At 51.1% G+C, this 18701-nt stretch overlaps 1 protein-coding gene across 1 annotated transcript; it reads right to left on the bottom strand.

The window, feature by feature from the left end:
* Positions 1-532: 532 nt before the first annotated feature.
* Positions 533-18417, bottom strand: LOC146839401 (uncharacterized). The gene is made up of 2 exons (XM_085651435.1): positions 18084-18417; positions 533-9575 (listed from the first exon to the last, which is right to left on the bottom strand). The coding sequence occupies exons 1-2, from the start codon at positions 18381-18383 to the stop codon at positions 8256-8258; spliced, it is 1620 nt and encodes a 539-aa protein (XP_085507561.1). The 5' UTR covers positions 18384-18417; the 3' UTR covers positions 533-8255.
* Positions 18418-18701: the final 284 nt, after the last annotated feature.

Here is an 18701-nt window from a genome sequence, read left to right as displayed (position 1 = left end):
TCCAACTACAAGCCATGTGGAGATCTCTAATTAAGATAATACAGCAAAAAGATTGGAGCAGGTAAGACCTAAAAACCCACAAACATAAGCAAATGTAGAGTAAAAGGAGAGCTTAGTAAAAATAAATACAATAGAAAAGAATCAAATGAAAAGAAAGAAAATCAAAGAAAAGAACAAAATGAAAAGAGAGAGAAGAATGAAAGGAACAGAAATCACAAACCGAACTTCTAAGTACAAGGAGAGTAAGAAAAGGGGATAGTAAAGAAACAAAAACAAAAAAAAAACAATAGAAAAGATAGAGGAAGAAGAATTGCCTCACCAAAAGTATGTCATATATGTATGTCTCATAACTGTAAGCTTTTTGTTTGTATTTGTTTTTCTATATCTATCGGCTCAATTACAAAATCTTCGGGTCTTAAGCTTTATTTCCTCCAGTTCATGTCCATATAAGGAACACATATACCAGAACACACCGCTCACCTGGCTCTTTCATGATGTCTCTTTCTGTTTACTTCAATGATCCAGGCAATAGTTTCCAGTTAAGTAAGGTTTATTAGTACCATCAGTTCAACTAAATGCAGAACACAGCATTTCAATGCATGAATCATTTATGAAATATTAATTGTGACATAAAATGACGAATACGTTCTGAATCACACTTAAAGCAGGTTAAACCTTGAGCATAATATCCACATTTATTGCATTGCATAATTGTTTCATGTTCCCCGCACCCCGGGCATTCAGAAGAAATATTTATTTGTATCCACCTTACAGGCTTCAAGAACTCAATGAGCCCAGCATGCACCTGGGCTTGGAGTATCAGCACACTTCATAAATATTTTCAATAGCCTGAAAACATTCTAAGAATGTTCCAGGTTTGCAAATATGAGTGAACACCTTTCTATGCTGTTAGTGGCCTTGAATTATTCAATGAAAAGTAATGCAAACGATTGATGTATGAACAAACGACACCGAATATTGCAGCAGCCTAATAACTTCAGATTTCTCCCTCTAGCCCAATTCATAAAATCATACTGTTTCCACAAATAATGCTTTAATCTGTTTATTCTGTTTATGTAGGTGCACTAACCATGTGGACTTTCCTAAATGTGGCATTTTGTATGTTCAGCCTGATTTATGAGCAATTGAGGCCTCTCCAATGCACTTTATTCTAGGAAAGTTAGTAAATGAACCAATTGTTCTAAAACTTCGCAGCACAAGACAGTGCCAATAATTATCTAGAATCCCTGTCCCTTACCCTTACAATGGGAAGAGGAATGGGTGGTCTTTGCATGGAATGGCACTAATTCAAAATATATTTTAAAATAATGGTGCAACTTTCAGGCATCTGGAATCCGCCGCGATTTTACATTGATCTCCAACCCCTTCGTAATCTGGAATCAATTATTTGATCTCTTATCCCTTTGTAATCTGGAATCCATTCTTTGATCTCCAACCCCTTTGTGATCTGAAATCTATTCTTTGATCTCCAACCCCTTTGGAATCTGTAATCCATGATTTGATCTCCAATCCCTTTGTAACCTGGAATCCATTGTTTGATCTCCAACCCCTTTGTAATCTAGAATCCATGGTTTGATCTCCCACCCCTTTGTAATCTTGAATCCATTGTTTGATCTCCAATCCCTTTGTAATCTAGAATCCATGGTTTAATCTCCCACCCCTTTGTAATCTTGAATCCATTGTTTGATCTCCAACCCCTTTGTAATCTAGAATCCATGGTTTAATCTCCCACCCCTTTGTAATCTTGAATCCATTGTTTGATCCCCAACCCCTTTGTAATCTAGAATCCATGGTTTGATCTCCAACCCCTTTGTAATCTGGAATCCATTGTTTGATCTCCAACCCCTTTGTAATCTAGAATCCATGGTTTGATCTCCAACCCCTTTGTAATCTGTAATCCATAGTTTGATCTCCAACCCCTTTGTAATCTAGAATCCATGGTTTAATCTCCCACCCCTTTGTAATCTTGAATCCATTGTTTGATCTCCAACCCCTTTGTAATCTAGAATCCATGGTTTGATCTCCAACCCCTTTGTAATCTTGAATCCATGGTTTGATCTCCAACCCCTTTGTAATCTAGAATCCATGGTTTGATCTCCAACCCCTTTGTAATCTGGAATCCATGGTTTGATCCTCAACCCCTTTGTAATCTAGAATCCATGGTTTGATCTCCAACTTCTTTGTGATCTGGAATCCATGGTATGACCCTCAAACCCTTTGTAATCTGGAACCCATGGTTTGATCTCCAACCCCTTTGTAGTCTGGAATACATGGTTTGATCTCCCATCCCTTTGTAATCTGAAATCCATGGTTTCCTACTATATCTTCTATGTTATTACTTTGAGAACATTTTCCTTTATAACTCCCATTATAGTTTTTATTAGTATCTGAATTAACTCTCCCTTTTCTCTTTACTCATCTATGTAGAATTTCTGTACTATCTCTGGGAGTTATATTCACCTTTCCCCAAGGGAGTAATTTCTGATAGGTTTTCTAGCTTCACTCACCAGATGCCAGAATCTTGCAAGCTCATTTTTATGGAAGCCAGGCCCTACTAGATTAAATCAGAGGGAGCCCAAAGAGGGGCGGGTAGTTAGCAGGGGGAGTGCCCCTCAACAAAGCCGGAACTGAAGTACTCAGCCTCGGGCAAAGAAAAGCGTCCAAGCTTTAGACGAAGAAAGACTTAAAGACTTGACTTTCCCTCTGTCTGCTGTTCATATACAATGATCGCTGTTGTTTGCTTCTCCAGGGACCTGTCCTAAGTAAACTGAGAGCCAATCACTGAGTGAATGCCAAGTGCAGTGTCCAGCCACTGACTGAATACCAAGTGCTTGCCTGCTTTTTAGGTCTCGCCTGACCCAGCGCATGCGCTGGTCTGGCGAGACATTTTGTTAGGGCTCCAAACAGTGCTACCAGGCCAGCCTAGAGCTACAGTGCATGTGCGCGCGTCGCGCTTTTCCACAATGGCTTTCACTTTCGCGGCCGCTTTGATGTTTGATCGCGATCACTTTCCCGGCCGCACGGCCGCTTTGATGTTCTCCGTGAGGCTTCAATAGATTGGCATAGCCAGTAGGTCTCGATTTTGGGACCTTATAAGTATTTAGTTATGCAACTGTTGCATAGCTAAACACTTAGAAGGACCCAAAGGCGAGACCTATTGGCTATGCCAATGCTTGTTGCTTTTCCAGCCACTTCAATACCAGCCATTTCTGGAAGCTCCTGACTTATGTTTTGATTTTGTACAATGCTCAGAACCATGCCTCCATGCTGAATTACTAAAAGCCCCTTGTTTTGTAGCCCATATCAAAGGCCGGTTCTTTCTGCCTCGTCTTTGGAAGTTGTATGGACTAGTCTGTAAGCAACAGAACAATTGTAATGAGAACCTTTAACAAATATAACTTAAAAAAGATGCACCCATTAGCTGGTTGCCCCACTTACACTTTGAAATTGGTTCAAATAGGTAAATAGGTGTAACTGTCAGATGGGGTAGGTGGGTTGTTCTTACCAAGACCAATCTGGTATTTGGCTTGACAAGTAGATCGCATTTTGTCTTCAATTCCAGCTAATTTGAAACAGAACCTTAAAATAATGTACTACTATTGTAAATTTCAGGTAAATTGTGTCATATAAGTCCTTTGTAAATTAGAGTTTTTAAAGATAAATAAGCTGTTTTTTTCTTACATTCTGTTTCTACGTAAAATCTGTATATTTGAGAAGTGTTCATGTTCCAATTCTTGAGTTTGTATCAGCTCGGTAAGAATTGTTCAGTGTTGGGACAAAAAGATGAGATGGTTGATAGACTTTTTTCCATGAGAATCACGCAGAACATTCTAAGCTCTAATAGGCACCCCTTGTTAGTGATTCTATTTTACTATCGTATTCAGAGGTTCAAACCTTAAGAGGGGGGACCCTTCCAGCTGGTGGCCTCGTTTAGTCCTGCCAGTCCTTTGGGGCCTCTGTGATTCAATTCTTTCATTCCATCATTGCTCAGCGACTACTGTTTTGTTCCATGTTTTATACTATGTTTCTCTTTTAGATGCCCCGGGGCCCAATTTCACCAGTGGCCCTTTTAGCGGGTCCTGTTTTTTTGGCCAAGAGCCTTTGCACACTAGCTTTTTTTGATCCCATGCTTACTAGGCACGAAAAAAGCAAATTGCTATTGGCTTAAAAAAGCTAGGAGTGAGGGCTCCCACGTGACACGAGGCTGCTTGGCAGCTTTGCATGAAAGTACTTAGAGATTTTGCCCACTTGGCTAAAGTGTTGCCCCCCCCCCGCCCTCGCGCCTCCACTTTGAACCAAATCCCTGGGTTGCTATCAGAAAGGGCTTCTTGGCTGTTCGTGTGCTTTGGTGAATGCAAGAATGAGTTCATTGTTGGATGAATGAATGTTTTTGCGAGTTCATGGATGGATGAAATTGCTGTTGCCTGGGTTTATGGATGGGTCACTGGATGTGTGGGTTCAAAGGTAAATGAGTGACCAGCAAAAGGGAGAGAGCAAAGCACCCTGGTGCTGCCCAGGGTGGTGCGGCCGGTGCAGCCGCACCTAGTGTTGAGCTCCGGGGGCGCTGTGTTTAGAAATATCTCATGGGTTTAAAAGCACTGGCTGCAGAGTTCCTTGTGTGTACAGCAGTTTTCACACAACAATAAAGACGCCAAGATAACTCTGGAGATTAATGTATGTGCTGGAGAGAGAGATCGGAGTTTCGTCCAGGGAAGTTTTGCCGCATCATATAGTAGCGCAGAGGGTTAATACACCTGCCGCAAGGAACGTGTACCGTGCATATGAGAGAACCTTACGGTGCCATGCATATCAGAGAACTGTATTTTTTGTGGATAGCTCAGTGGGTCACTGCTTCTGCCACACAGCTCCTTTTGATACTTGCGGGTCATAAATTAAAATCCTAATGCAGCACAGTGACCTCTGAAGTGTCATCGAAGAGCTGCACGCAAACTGCATGGTATAGGTTAGAACATTATGTTTCCCCCCTAGTCTTTCATTATCCTAGTATAGCTAGAAATGGTTAGTTTTGGTAGAAGTGCATTCCTACTAGGAAAGCGAACCCCAACCACTGTGCTATGTTTGAAATCCTGAGTGTTTGCTTCTCCAGAACAAACAATCTGTAAATATGCTGCCTACTGGTATGGATGACTTGTGACTCCTTGGAATGAGGAATGTGTGGTGTATTGTGTGTTTTTGCACAAATTTCCACACGTTTTCACCTGCCCGCGCTGTCTTTTTCTTGGATATAAACCTCATTAATAATTTCCTTCTGATCCCGATTCAGTTTAAATCAGGATTACAAATTGTGCAGAAGAATCTACCCCTCTGTAAGGGCCTCGCAGAAGGGCAGGCTTCGCTCTCAGAGGGGTGCACTGGGGCCTAATAACGGGGACACACACTAGATACATGAGCGATCACTTCGCCTTTATTTATGCCCTCTGCCTGTTTGCTTGATACAATCAGTGCTTAATTTGTCACAAGAAATAAGAGCCGGGGCTCTCGTCAGGAGGCCGCTTGCACCAGCCCAGTTCTCCTGTTAACGCCGTCTAAAACAGAACCAACCATCAACCATGAAAGTGGGGAGGCTGTGGCGTAATGAGCAGAGCTGCCAGCTTCGAACCAGGTTCGAGTTTTGGCGTCGGCTCAATATCCTGTGATTCTGGACACATCACTTCATCTCCCCGTAAATGCATATGTCCTTAACTGGTGCTGATGAAAAGCGCTGGTGTTGATCATTAAGTGCTGGTGCTGATTGGAAACCACCGGCTGAAATTAAGTGCTGCATACAAAGTATCGCAGAGGTCGGGTGGCACTCTACACCCTCCACATTATTTTTCTCGCCAAATGTCTGTGAAAAGCAGGCGGAATTGATCAGAGCCTGTAATGAGGGGAGATGTGGACACCAGTGGCACGTGCCCCCCTTTTCAGCCCTTTCACACATTTTAACCCTTCGAAGGGTTGAAATGTGTGATGGTGCAGTCATATCGAGCCTGGTTCTTACTATACATCACAGTTTCGGTAGATTGGTGGGGGGGGTCCTCGCAAAACTTGTAATGAAGTCAAACTGTGTGTGGGGAGAAACCGGAGACAGAGTTTTCTGACACCCAGTAACGGTCCCCAAATAATCCAAAATAACAGAGTGCGGGGCTAGGAAGCGGGGTGCAGAATTCTCACAAACACGTCAAATGATCTGGAGCCTCCCAATTGTGAAACAATCTTTATAGATTCAATAATTTGGGGGGCACCGCCTCCTCCGAAACTACAGCAGAAAGAGAGACGGAGGTCACGAACCTCGGGTGAAGCTGTGGAAGGGACGGTGATTAAGACTTTTTAGATGAGTCTGTGGAGCTCATCTTCTGTACCTTGGTGCCATAGCACCAGCTGTGCTGTCTAAGTCATCCAGATGTTATGCATGGGTTCAAATTCATCTGCACACGGTGTGACTCACATCTCTCTCCTAGTTGGGGGGGGGGGCGACAGGACAAGTTACTGAACGGTAATGTTATCTTGTTCTTAAAATCAATTAAAAAAATAAACAATAAAAGAACAACAAGCATTGGCATAGCCAATAGTTCTCGCTTTTGGACCTTATAAGTGCTTAACCATGCAACAGTTAATGTTGTTGCAGTAAGGATATTGTGCTGTATAACTAAATACTTATAAGGTCCCAAAAGCGAGACCTATTGGCAATGCCAATGCTTGTTTAGCATGTAAATACAACTGTTTCGCCACTACAATCCATGGCAACTAAGTTAATCAATTAACAGAAGTGAACCAACTGCTCACACCGGGGGAAGCACAGACTGCTTATCGAGCTCTGTCTCACTCAGATAGCTGTGACATCCAGTCAGTCAACAGGAGAGTTCTTTTTATCACATCAATCAAAATGAGACCCTACGATAAATGTGTTTAGCACTATGCACTATATTAAAGAACTTCTAAATATCTGAAATCTGAGTTGTTCGGCCACCTACGGTTTGATACGGAGATTTTTTTACCGGGGTGAAGGCCTGCAGTATTACAAAAGAAAGAGTAAGGAAAATTAAGCCGTAATCTTTTGCGCTGCCTCCGGTAACTGATCTCACGCCCGTAAAGAAAGGTGCTCTGCTCTGACCTGTCAGCAGTCGATTACAGTGCTGTTCTTACCACTATTTGCAACATGCATTAGTCTCCCCTTATCCCCATTTCGAGGGGTCTTCTTCTTTGCATTAAGGTCAGGATAGAAAGAGCATCTGTAGCCAATGTGCTTGATGAATGTGGTTCATACCATTTATAAACATTTGGTGCAACTGGACCCTGGAGCACTCATAACAGCAGCAGCGTATACACCGCGGGACAAGGAAGAGGGCAGAGCACAGGAGGATGCGATACACTGGTGTGGAAGGAGCCGCCAGACCTGCGGAGAAGACAAGGAAAGGTTTGGTGAAGGCGGCAGCAAGGGTTGGCCTCAGCACCGGGCGTGATGTAGTGGATCAGAGGAGAGACATCATCAGGGAAGATGGGAACGGGCCTGGTGAGGGCAATGCCACACAGTGATGAGCGGCTCTCTGACATGAAGCAGGGATGCTGCGAGTCATAATCACAGGGATGGAGTCCACACCCATGAGGCATGGCTCGACAAAGGGAGGGGGAGCTGGGGCTGCATACGGAAAAATACTGTCGCTTGTCAAAACATTTCAGGCGTTTTCTTAACAAGCTTTTAAAACTGAAGAAGGCTGTCAGCGGCTTTGAACCCGCGTACCAGTGATTAAATTAAAATGCACACTTCTAAATCAAAATCTCTATCCCAGAAGTGGCAGCTGTTAGGCCTGACTGGTGTCGGGTGACACTCATTTTACCAATGTTTACCAGGGTGAAACATCGTTTGCATTGTATTCAGTTGGAATTTATATATAAGGGCCTTAGATCACAACGGAGATTTATAAATTAAAAAAACAAGAAGCGCAAGCAACAAGCCCGGGAGTCGTGTGCGCGCGCACGCGCAAAAAAAAACACACGCTAGTGGTGCGCGCGAAAGGAGAGGCTTGTGCACGTTCACGCTCACATGCACGCAGGCTTTAGGCCACCAGAAGCCTCTCTGGTAGCACTTTGAAAACCCGCTTACTAAAGGTCTCGCCTGAGCTAGCGCATGCGCTAGCCCTCAGGCGAGACCTAAAAACTAGATGGTGAAAGTGAATTCAAAGACCTCCCAGATACCATCACCTCTCTGTGCACGCGCAGCACGCGCCTCTGGCCTACACAATGCACTTGACCCTCTTGTCCCCTGCATCATCAGTGGCGCAGAGGCTTGGTCCGCGCGACCCGCAGTGGTACCTTGGCGAGCAGCAATCCTGCTTGCTGCCCGCATAGTCTATATAGCACCAGTAGGTGGCGGCTCCGTGCCTCCCACACGGGTGGTCGCTGCGGCACGCCGCCCCAGCAGCCGTGACGCGGGAGTATTGGGGGGCGCAGGGCACCTTCCCATGGGAGGCGCTTTGACACTCGTGCCGGTTGGCCTTCTCGTTGAAGTCACATCTGTCCGTGCAGCAGTAGTCCCTCCCCTGAGCCGTCCTGCACCAGCTGGCGCGCTCCTTCTTACTGCTGCAGACATCACTGACACAGGGGGCCCCCAGGGCTGGTGCGGGCAGGGTGGCCCTCTTACGCACCAGGCACACGGGGCCCTCCTTACCAGAGGCTCCACCTCCAGAGGGCAGGTCGTGGCCCCCACTCCCCGGGGGCGAGAGCTCGCAGAAGTGCCCCGGCTCGCTGTTGTAAACTTTAGCCCACACTGCGTAGCTTGACATCCGCAGTGAGACAGTGGTGTCTGGAGAGGGCCTCGTTTTCTTTTCCGCTGAACTGGACTTCCCTGCTAGATTTTCTGCTGCCCTTTTCGTGGCCTGGTCTATTCGGAAATCACCGCTTGCAAGTTTGTTCTTAATTTCTGCCTCGATTTTGTCCCTCAGTCCCTTATCTCGGCCCTGGCAGGGGTCACTAAAGACGGCCACACTGCCGGGCGCAGAGTACAGGCTCCCGAGCCTGGCCTCCAGCTCCTGCAGTTGCAGGGTTTCGATGGCGCCCTCTGCCTTGTTCTCCCCCAGGAAGGCCAGAGAGAAAGTCTTGTCCTCGTCCGGGTGGACGCAGCAGGCGGCCGTCCACACGTGGCTGGGGACGGACACCCTGTTGTAGTCCTGGCTTGGGCCTGCCGGTGGCGCTGTCTGATCGGGATCTAAGACAGGGATCCTCCTGTTTCGGTCCGGCACTGCCCCTGTGACCAGGTAGATTTTACCCTTGCCCTCCTGAGAGACCGGACAGTTTGAAAGGAGCTGGGATTTGAGCTGATGCTCCAGTCTGGACCAGGTGACTCTGTTGAAGCAGGGGTCCATGGGCACGGCGTTGGTGAGAGTGAAGGTGGACTCTCTGTTCAGGGTCAGCTGGAAGGAGTTGGGGAACAAGTGACCCCGGTCAAAGTAGGACCCTTCGTAGTCAGCATTAATGGCCTGCCTCATTTTCAGCGCGGTCAGGTCTAGGCCGTTCTCTTTCTGCATTGTTGCTGTCCGGCTGTTCTGGTTACTGACCTGCAATATAAAAGCCATACAAACACTTACTGAAGAGCGCACTGTAAAACAACATGCCGAAAACATTGAAAATATATCCTGCCATTGGCTGAAGTTAGCATCTTATTAGCAGGCACCAATTAATGTAAACATATTCCATGTCTTCACTCTCAAATACTTCAACCAACTCTGTTTAATCAACTTTACCATATTATCATTCCGTGAGCATGTCGCCTTTTCAAACACGTCATATCCCCTATCAGGCCTGTTGGGTTTAAGTCTGAGCCTAGCAATGTTTCCACAGACACATGGACCATCTCTGCCTCCCTCACAATCCACAGTCATCTTAATAAATGGAGCACCCCCATACTCTACTTGTAAATTGTCTGCACAGATCAAAATTTACCACAATAGCTGGCATCAGACGGGTCGCCCTCGCCTCAACGCATGTTCATGCTCGTCCTGTGGGAAATTCACGCTGTCACTCAATTACTCATGCTGTTTTCCAAACACACCACATCCAACGCAAGGTCAATGAGGATTTAGCCTGAACCAAGCAAAGTTTCCGCTTGAATACTGTCCGTCTCCAAACAACGCATTGCTAAGGTCCATTCCAGCCAGTGCTTAATTTAAGCTGGATGTTTCCAGGTGCTCTGCACTTAATTGCCAACATCAGCGCTTGTGACAGTCTACCACAAGGTGGCGCTGTCGAGCTAATTTAGAGACGACCACAACAACAGTCCATTATTAAGTCACTATATATTAAAATGACTATTGCCTGCTGGACAAGTCATTCTTATAGCTCGGGTGCCTGGAATAGCCTGAACTGTCGCACGTGTAGGGTGTGATGGTTAGTAGTTGTGTTGTTTCTATCATTGGCAGCGTGGCAGGGGCAGTGTGCAGTGCAAGCTGCAGTAGCCTCCAGGCGATAGCACTGCCACTTTTTACAAACTAAGTACTACCTCCAGCTCTGGCTGGCGAATGCTGCCGCGTGACAGTTAAGGCAGGACTGACCGGTAATATTCATTACTCCGAGTCCATGTCTTCCTCGTCACAGTCCTGAGTCCCGCCCACCTCTCCCTTTGGTTACACTGATTTTATTTCTATCCTTGGTTATTTCAGGAAGACCTTCCCCAGATGTGATGTATTTGTGCCCAGGGATACAAGGGCCATCTTGGAATGGGGAAAAAAAGTCAAGTTGATTGTCATGTTCTGCAGGTATGGAGATAAACTAGTGCGTAAGGACTGTGAGAGGAAGACGGACGAGGAGGTAATGGTGGGAACCCAACTCATACATTGGTTCCTCTGCTGAGGGTGAGAACACAACACACTGCAAGAGATTTGGAGCACATTATCTGTCTTTTATGCCACATAACTGAGATGACATTGCTGCTTAATTTGGTCTACCTTGCCGCATTAATCTAGTAGCAGCAACAAGGTTAAGCTCTGTGGAGGTTTGGGGGCTGTCATTGTAATAACACAATCCCCAATTCACATGCAACCATGTATCAAATGAGCCAAATCTGAGAGGAGACAGTGAAGAACCAAGCCAGACAGACACAAAACCAGGACACACTATCTCACAATAGGCATGATGGAGCCCAGAGATAGCCCAAGTCCAGCCCAGAGATAGCCCAAGCCCAGCCCAGAGATAGCCCAAGTCCAGCCCAGAGATAGCCCAAGCCCAGCCCAGAGATAGCCCAAGTCCAGCCCAGAGATAGCCCAAGTCCAGCCCAGAGATAGCCCAAGCCCAGCCCAGAGATAGCCCAAGCCCAGCCCGCTTCCCATCCAAGAACTACAACCCCACCACCAAGTCCATCTGTGAATTAAAGAGGAAACCCATTACCCAATTACAGAGGCCAGCAGCACACAGCCCCCATCCAGGGCAGCAGCACACAGCCCCCATCCAGAACAGCCGCACAAAGCCACCATCCAGAGCAGCAGCACACAGCCCCCATCCAGACCAGCAGCACACAGCCCCCATCCAGACCAGCAGCACACAGCCCCCATCCAGAGCAGCCGCACAAAGCCCCCATCCAGAGCAGCAGCACACAGCCCCCAGCACACAGCCCCCATCCAGAGCAGCCGCACAAAGCCCCCATCCAGAGCAGCAGCACACAGCCCCCAGCACACAGCCCCCATCCAGAGCCGCAGCACACAGCCCCCATCCAGAGGAGCAGCCCACAGCCCCAATCCAGGGGAGCAGCAGCACACTGCCTCCATCCAGACCAGCAGCACACAGCCCCCATTCAGAGGAGCGGCGCACAGCCCTCATCCAGAGCAGCAGCACACAACCCCCATCCAGAGGAGCAGCAGCATACTGCCCCATCCAGAGCAGCAGCACACAGCCCCCATCCAGAGAAGCAGCACACAGCCCCCATCCAGAAGAGCAGCACACAGCCCCCATCCAGAGCAGCAGCACACAGCCCCCATCCAGAAGAGCAGCACACAGCCCCCATCCAGAGCAGCAGCACACAGCCCCCATCCAGAGGAGCAGCACACAGCCCCAGCACACAGCCCCCATCCAGAGCAGCAGCACACAGCTCCCATCCAGAAAAGCAGCACACAGACCCCATCCAGAGCAGCAGCACACAGCCCCCATCCAGAAGAGCAGCACACAGCCCCAATCCACAACAGTGGCACACAGCCCCCATCCAGAGCAGCGGCACACAGCCCCCTTCCAGGCCAGCGGCACACAGCCCCAATCCAGAGCAGCGGCACACAGCCTCCATCCAGAGGAGCAGCAGCACACAGCCCCAGCACACAGCCCCCATCCAGGGCAGCAGCAAACAGCCCCAGCACACAGCCCCCATCCAGAGCAGCAGCAAACAGCCCCCATCCAGAGCAGCAGCACACAGCCCCAGCACACAGCCCCCATCTAGAGAAGCAGCACACAACCCCCATCCAGAGGAGCAGCAGCACACTGCCTCCATCCAGAGTAGCAGCACACAGCCCCCAAATACAGCCTCCATCCAGACCAGCAGCACCCAGCCCCCATCCAGAACAGCGGCACACAGCCCCCTTCCAGGCCAGCAGCACACAACCCCCATCCAGAGCAGCGGCACACAGCCCCCATCCAGAGCAGCCACACACAGCCCCCAGCACACAGCCCCCATCCAGAGGAGCAGCACACAGCCCCCAGCACACAGCCCCCATCCAGAGGAGCAGCAGCACACAGCCCCCATTCAGAGCAGCGGCACACAGCCCCAAATCCAGAGCAGGGGCACACTGCCCCCATCCAGAGCAGATGCACAAAGCCCCCATCCAGAGCAGATGCACAAAGCCCCCATCCAGAGCAGCAGCACACAGCCCCCATCCAGAGAAGCAGCATTCAGCCCCCAGCACACAGCCCCCATCCAGAGCAGCAGCACACAGCCCCCATCCAGAGCAGCAGCACACAGCCCCCATCCAGAGCAGTGACACACAGCCCCCGCACATAGCCCCCATCCGGAGCAGCAGCAAACAGCCCCCATCCAGAGCAGCAGCACACAGCCCCCAGCACACAGCCCCCATCCAGGGCAGCAGCACACAGCCCCCATCCAGAGCAGCAGCACACAGCCCCCATCCAGAGCAGCAGCACACAGCCCCCATCCAGAGGAGCGGCACACAGCCCTCATCCAGGGGAGCAGTGGCACACAGCCCCATCCAGAGCAGTGGCACACAGCCCCATCCAGAGCAGTGGCACAGAGCCCCTATCCAGGGGAGCAGCAGCACACTGCCCCCAGCACACAGCCCCCATCCAGACCAGCGGCACACAGCCCCCACCCAGAGCAGCAGCACACAGCACTCATCCAGAGCAGCAGCACACAGCCCCCCTCCAGGCCAGCGGCACACAGCCCCAATCCAGAGCAGCGGCACACAGCTCCCATCCAGAGCAGCAAGCAGCACACAGCCCCAGCACACGGCCCCCATCCGGAGCAGCAGCACACAGCCCCCATCCAGAGGAGCGGCACACAGCCCTCATCCAGGGGAGCAGCGGCACATAGCCCCATCCAGAGCAGTGGCACACAGCCCCCATCCAGAGCATTGGCACAGAGCCCCTATCCAGAGCAGCGGCACACAGCCCCAAATCCAGAGCAGCGACACACAGCCCCCATTCATAGCAACCGCAACCCCCCATCCAGACCAGCAGCACACAGGCCCTACCCAGAGCAGCAGAACACAGCCCCCATCCAGAGCAGAAGCACACATCCCCCTTCTAGAGCAGCAGCACACAGCCCCTATCCAGAACAGCAGCACACAGCCCCCATCCAGAGCAGTGACACACAGCCCCCTTCCAGGCCAGCGGCACACAGCCCCAATCCAGAGCAGTGGCACACAGCCCCCATCCAGAAGAGCAGCACACAGCCCCCATCCAGAGCAGCAGCACACAGCACCCATCCAGAGCAGCGGCACACAGCCCCCATCCAGAGCAGCGGCACACAGCCCCCTTCCAGGCCAGCGGCACACAGCCCCAATCCAGAGCAGCGGCACACAGCCCCATCCACAACAGTGGCACACAGCCCCCATCCAGAGCAGCAACACACAGCCCCTTCAAGAGCTGTGACATACAGCCCCCATCCAGGCCAGCTGCACACCGCCCCCATCCAGGGCAGCAGCAGATAGCCCTCTTCCAGGGCAGTAGCACACAGCCCCCATCCAGAGCAGCAGCACACAGCCCCAGCACACAGCCCCCATCCAGAGCAGCAGCACACAGCCCCCATCCAGAGCAGCGGCACACAGCCCCCATCCAGAGCAGCGGCACACAGCCCCCTTCCAGGCCAGCGGCACACAGCCCCAATCCAGAGCAGTGGCACACAGCCTCCATCCAGAGCAGATGCACAAAGCCCCCATCCAGAGCAGCAGCACACAGCCCCATCCAGAGCAGCGGCACACAGCCCCCATCCAAACAGCAGCACAAAGCCCCAGCAAACAGCCCCCATCCAGAGAAGCAGCATTCAGCCCCCAGCACACAGCCCCCATCCAGAGCAGCAGCACACAGCCCCCATCCAGAGCAACGGCACACAGCCCCCATCCAGAGCAGCGGCACACAGCCCCCTTCCAGGCCAGCGGCACACAGCCCCCATCCAGAGCAGCGGCACACAGCCCCCTTCCAGGCCAGCGGCACACAGCCCCAATCCAGAGCAGCGGCACACAGCCTCCATCCAGAGGAGCAGCAGCACACAGCCCCAGCACACAGCCCCCATCCAGGGCAGCAGCACACAGCCCCCATCCAGAGAAGCAGCACACAGCCCCCATCCAGAGCAGCAGCAAACAGCCCCCAGCACACAGCCCCCATCCAGAGCAGCCACACACAGCCCCCATCCAGAGAAGCAGCACACAGCCCCCATCCAGAAGAGCAGCACACAGCCCCCATCCAGAGCAGCAGCACACAGCCCCCATCCAGAGCAGCAGCACAAAGCCCCCATCCAGAGCAGCAGCACACAGCCCCCATCCAGAAGAGCAGCACACAGCCCCCATCCAGAGCAGCAGCACACAGCCCCCATCCAGAGCAGCAGCAAACAGCCCCCATCCAGAGCAGCCGCACAAAGCCCCCATCCAGAGCAGCAGCACACAGCCCCAGCACACAGCCCCCATCCAGAGCAGCCACACAAAGCCCCCATCCAGAGCAGCAGCACACAGCCCCCAGCACACAGCCCCCATCCAGAGAAGCAGCACACAGCCCCCAGCACACAGCCCCCATCCAGAGAAGCAGCACACAGCCCCCAGCACACAGCCCCCATCCAGAGCAGCAGCACACAGCCCCAGCACACAGCCCCCATCCAGAGCAGCCGCACACAGCCCCCATCCAGAGCAGCAGCACACAGCCCCCATCCAGAAGAGCAGCACACAGCCCCCATCCAGAGCAGCAGCACACAGCCCCCAGCACACAGCCCCAATCCAGAGCAGCAGCACACAGCCCCCATCCAGAGCAGCAGCACACAGCCCCCATCCAGAAGAGCAGCACACAGCCCCCATCCAGAGCAGCAGCACACAGCCCCCAGCACACAGCCCCAATCCAGAGCAGCAGCACACAGCCCCCATCCAGAGCAGCAGCACACAGCCCCAGCACACAGCCCCCATCCAGAGCAGCCACACAAAGCCCCCATCCAGAGCAGCAGCACACAGCCCCAGCACACAGCCCCCATCCAGAGAAGCAGCACACAGCCCCCATCCAGAGCAGCAGCACACAGCCCCCAGCACACAGCCCCCATCCAGAGAAGCCACACAAAGCCCCCATCCAGAGCAGCAGCACACAGCCCCCAGCACACAGCCCTCATCCAGAGCAGCCACACACAGCCCCCATCCAGAGCAGCAGCACACAGCCCCCATCCAGGCCAGCAGCACACAACCCCCATCCAAGCCAGCAGGTAGTCAAAGGCACAGAAGTGACACAAGACAAGGAATCGAGGTGCTTATCTCACAAGCTGCTCAACATAGAGGTGAGTGGTAGGCGAAGTCACCCTCTTCCTGAAATCCATTTTCAATGAAAGCCCTAGTAGTGATGTATGTAAAAGTAGTGTGTTCGCCCTACTTTTGTATTGTGTGCTAGAAGAAAGCCTTTTGTGCCTTGCGGCCGGTAGGAGATCCGGGCATTTAGTAACCCACAGGCTACTACCTCCAACTTTAGTTGACTACTCAGCGTCTACTTCAGATTCAAGACACTGCCTTCTATAATAATGGAGGAGACAACTCACGTGAGGGGGGTGGGGCGCTGTAATAAGGGATTTCTATGTTCCTGGACCCCAGCCAGCTTCAGCAGGATGAACGTCCAATCTGTCTCTGGATATTCTTTCTCAGTGTGTAAGTGGTGACTGTGTCTGGCACCAACACTCTCCCCCTACTACAAGCACAGCAAGGCCCTGGGGGCCGCCAGAGTCCGAAGGGCCAACAGTCCGCAGTGAAGACTGGAGCAGGGCCAGGAAACCTCAACAGAAGCTCTCATCCAGAGACAGGAGGAGCGCGCCCCCGCCTCCCAGAGCGGATACACAATCCCAGAGGGTTCTGGGTAGAGGCACCCCTGGAAGGGGAGAAGGTAGGCTGGCTGCAGGGCGCCTCTCTTCAGGGTGTGAGCAAGCCTCGCGATGGAACGACTGGGAAGAGGTGAAGCCATTTATACATACTACTAGCCCTGACATGACCTGCAGCACGAGGCTCTAGGAGTCACTGCTCGGCTTTTGGGGCAGGGTGAGCCTGCTTGGGTTCTAAACACAGGGCTCCGGTTCTCAAGCGTGGTACGGATGGGCTCATGAGCTCTGTGAAGCTTGGAGATGAGTGTGTGAAGAAGGAATTCCTTGACGCACGCCCTTGTGGCCTCTGACCACTTCCCCAGTGATGCAAGAGATGGCGTCTCCTGCGGAGGGTCGGGCTCCCCAGACTGGACCTACACAAACTCTTGGATGTCAGGAGGAGGTTACAGTGAGAGCATCCCAGGCCGTCACTCACCGCCTCGTCAGACAACAAGGGGAGGCTGGCAGGAGGCACTAGGGAGGCATCTCGGCACATGGCACCAAAACACACAAGAAGAACATGTTAGTTTTCATCATGAGAGTCAAACTCTCACCATGAGGAACCAGGTCACGAAGGTCACTTTTAAGAGGCAAGTTAGTCGTTACTCATAATTCCTTTGTGCGACTGACGCACTGTTCCTTCGGACATGTCTTACTTGAGGACTGCTTGAGTTGTGATACTCTACGTGTGAATGGGGCAATGTCTTTAAGTTGTAGCCAAGAGTTTCTTTGCACTTTTCCTTCACACATGTCTCACTTGAGGACTCCATGAGTCATGGTACTCTACTCTCAATGAGCCAATGTCTTCAACTTGGAGCCAAGAGTTTCTTCACACTGTTCCTTCACACATGTCTCACTTGAGGACTCCATGAGTCATGGTACTCTACTCTCAATGAGCCAATGTCTTCAACTTGGAGCCAAGAGTTTCTTCCAATAAACGCTTACCTCAAGATGCCTCGTTAATGTAAAATTAGCAGCATCGCTAGAGGAGGGCTGGGGTCATCCACTTGTCACGAAGGTGTCAACTGAAGCAGCAATTTAACGCCAGCACCTTGGGTTTCTCTGGAGGTTTCACTTTACCACAGCTCTAAACCTCACATCGACACTGACGGAGCCATGTTTGAATGAAACCAGAGAAGGCTGATGGCCAGGTTCCAGAGTTTAGCTGTGGCCCCTGGCATCAGATACTTATATTATATTGATTCTAGGGCTGACTCACATTCTCACCAAAGAGCAAAGAGTTTTCAGCGAGACCAAAACAAACACTAACATTCTTCAAGTGAAATTCATGACATACAAATGTTATGCTTTGCAGATACCCTGAAAGATTATTTGTGTCTTAGTATCAATGTGTTGACAAGTCCAGCTCCAATGAATGGAAGACATGGCGATGCCAATAGGCCTACCCTGAGCCCACAAAACTTTAGGGTAGCGAGCACCCGCAGGGCTATAAAGGAAGCACCTGATCGTCTATGCACAGGGCATAATTAGGTGGTGTTATAAGACCCTCAGAGACAGAGATGAAAAGAATAGAGCATACCTGTGGTTCTATGTACCATGAGCTTGGTATGCTCTGATGGCCTCCTTTACTGTTCCCCATCAGACGGTACGCCGACCAGATGGGTATGCGGTGGGATGTATCGTAAAGAGTCGCAAAGCAAGCCAATTGGAGCCGTCCCCATCGTTGGCACAGTCTGACACGGTCTCCAAGTGGAATCCCAGAAGGTTCTCTCTTCTTATAGAGAAACTCGTCACAACGATTGCTGAAATCGCTGACTAATTCAGCACTAAGAGACCCACTCCAAGCAAGGAGTAGGGTCAACACCAGCCAAGACTCCATGGTGGACAGTGTTGGTGAGTGAGACAGTTTGATCTCCTCCGCTCTCTCTCTTTCTTTGAATTTATATACATGGCTGTCAAAGTGCATCGTCAGCTGAGTGTGCGCGAGGCTGGGCGTGCCTTCCGCGGAATTCACTCCTGATAACACCCCTCGCAGATGGCATCGCAGAAGTGATGACCTCCCTGGCTTCCTTCCAAGCTCCTGCTTCCTTCATTTTCTGTTGACTCAAGATGCTCGGTTGATTTGACACCCCTGCCCAGTTACTGATTCACCCCTCTTGTGGGCTTTGGGCAGTGCCTGTTGTAACACATCCGCCCT

This window comes from Triturus cristatus, chromosome 4_1 (assembly GCF_964204655.1).
Source record: "Triturus cristatus chromosome 4_1, aTriCri1.1, whole genome shotgun sequence".
Taxonomy (NCBI): domain Eukaryota; kingdom Metazoa; phylum Chordata; class Amphibia; order Caudata; family Salamandridae; genus Triturus; species Triturus cristatus.
Note: the sequence above shows the minus strand (reverse complement) of the source record. Positions and strands in the feature narration are given on the sequence as shown.

Bases quoted from the DNA above. Each gene is read 5' to 3' on its own strand.
- LOC146839401 (XM_085651435.1), bottom strand. From the start codon at position 18,383: ATGGAGTCTTGGCTGGTGTTGACCCTACTCCTTGCTTGGAGTGGGTCT. The intron at 9,576-18,083 runs GTATGCTCTATT...TTTATATTGCAG, and splicing joins CATGGTACATAGAACCACAG to GTCAGTAACCAGAACAGCCG.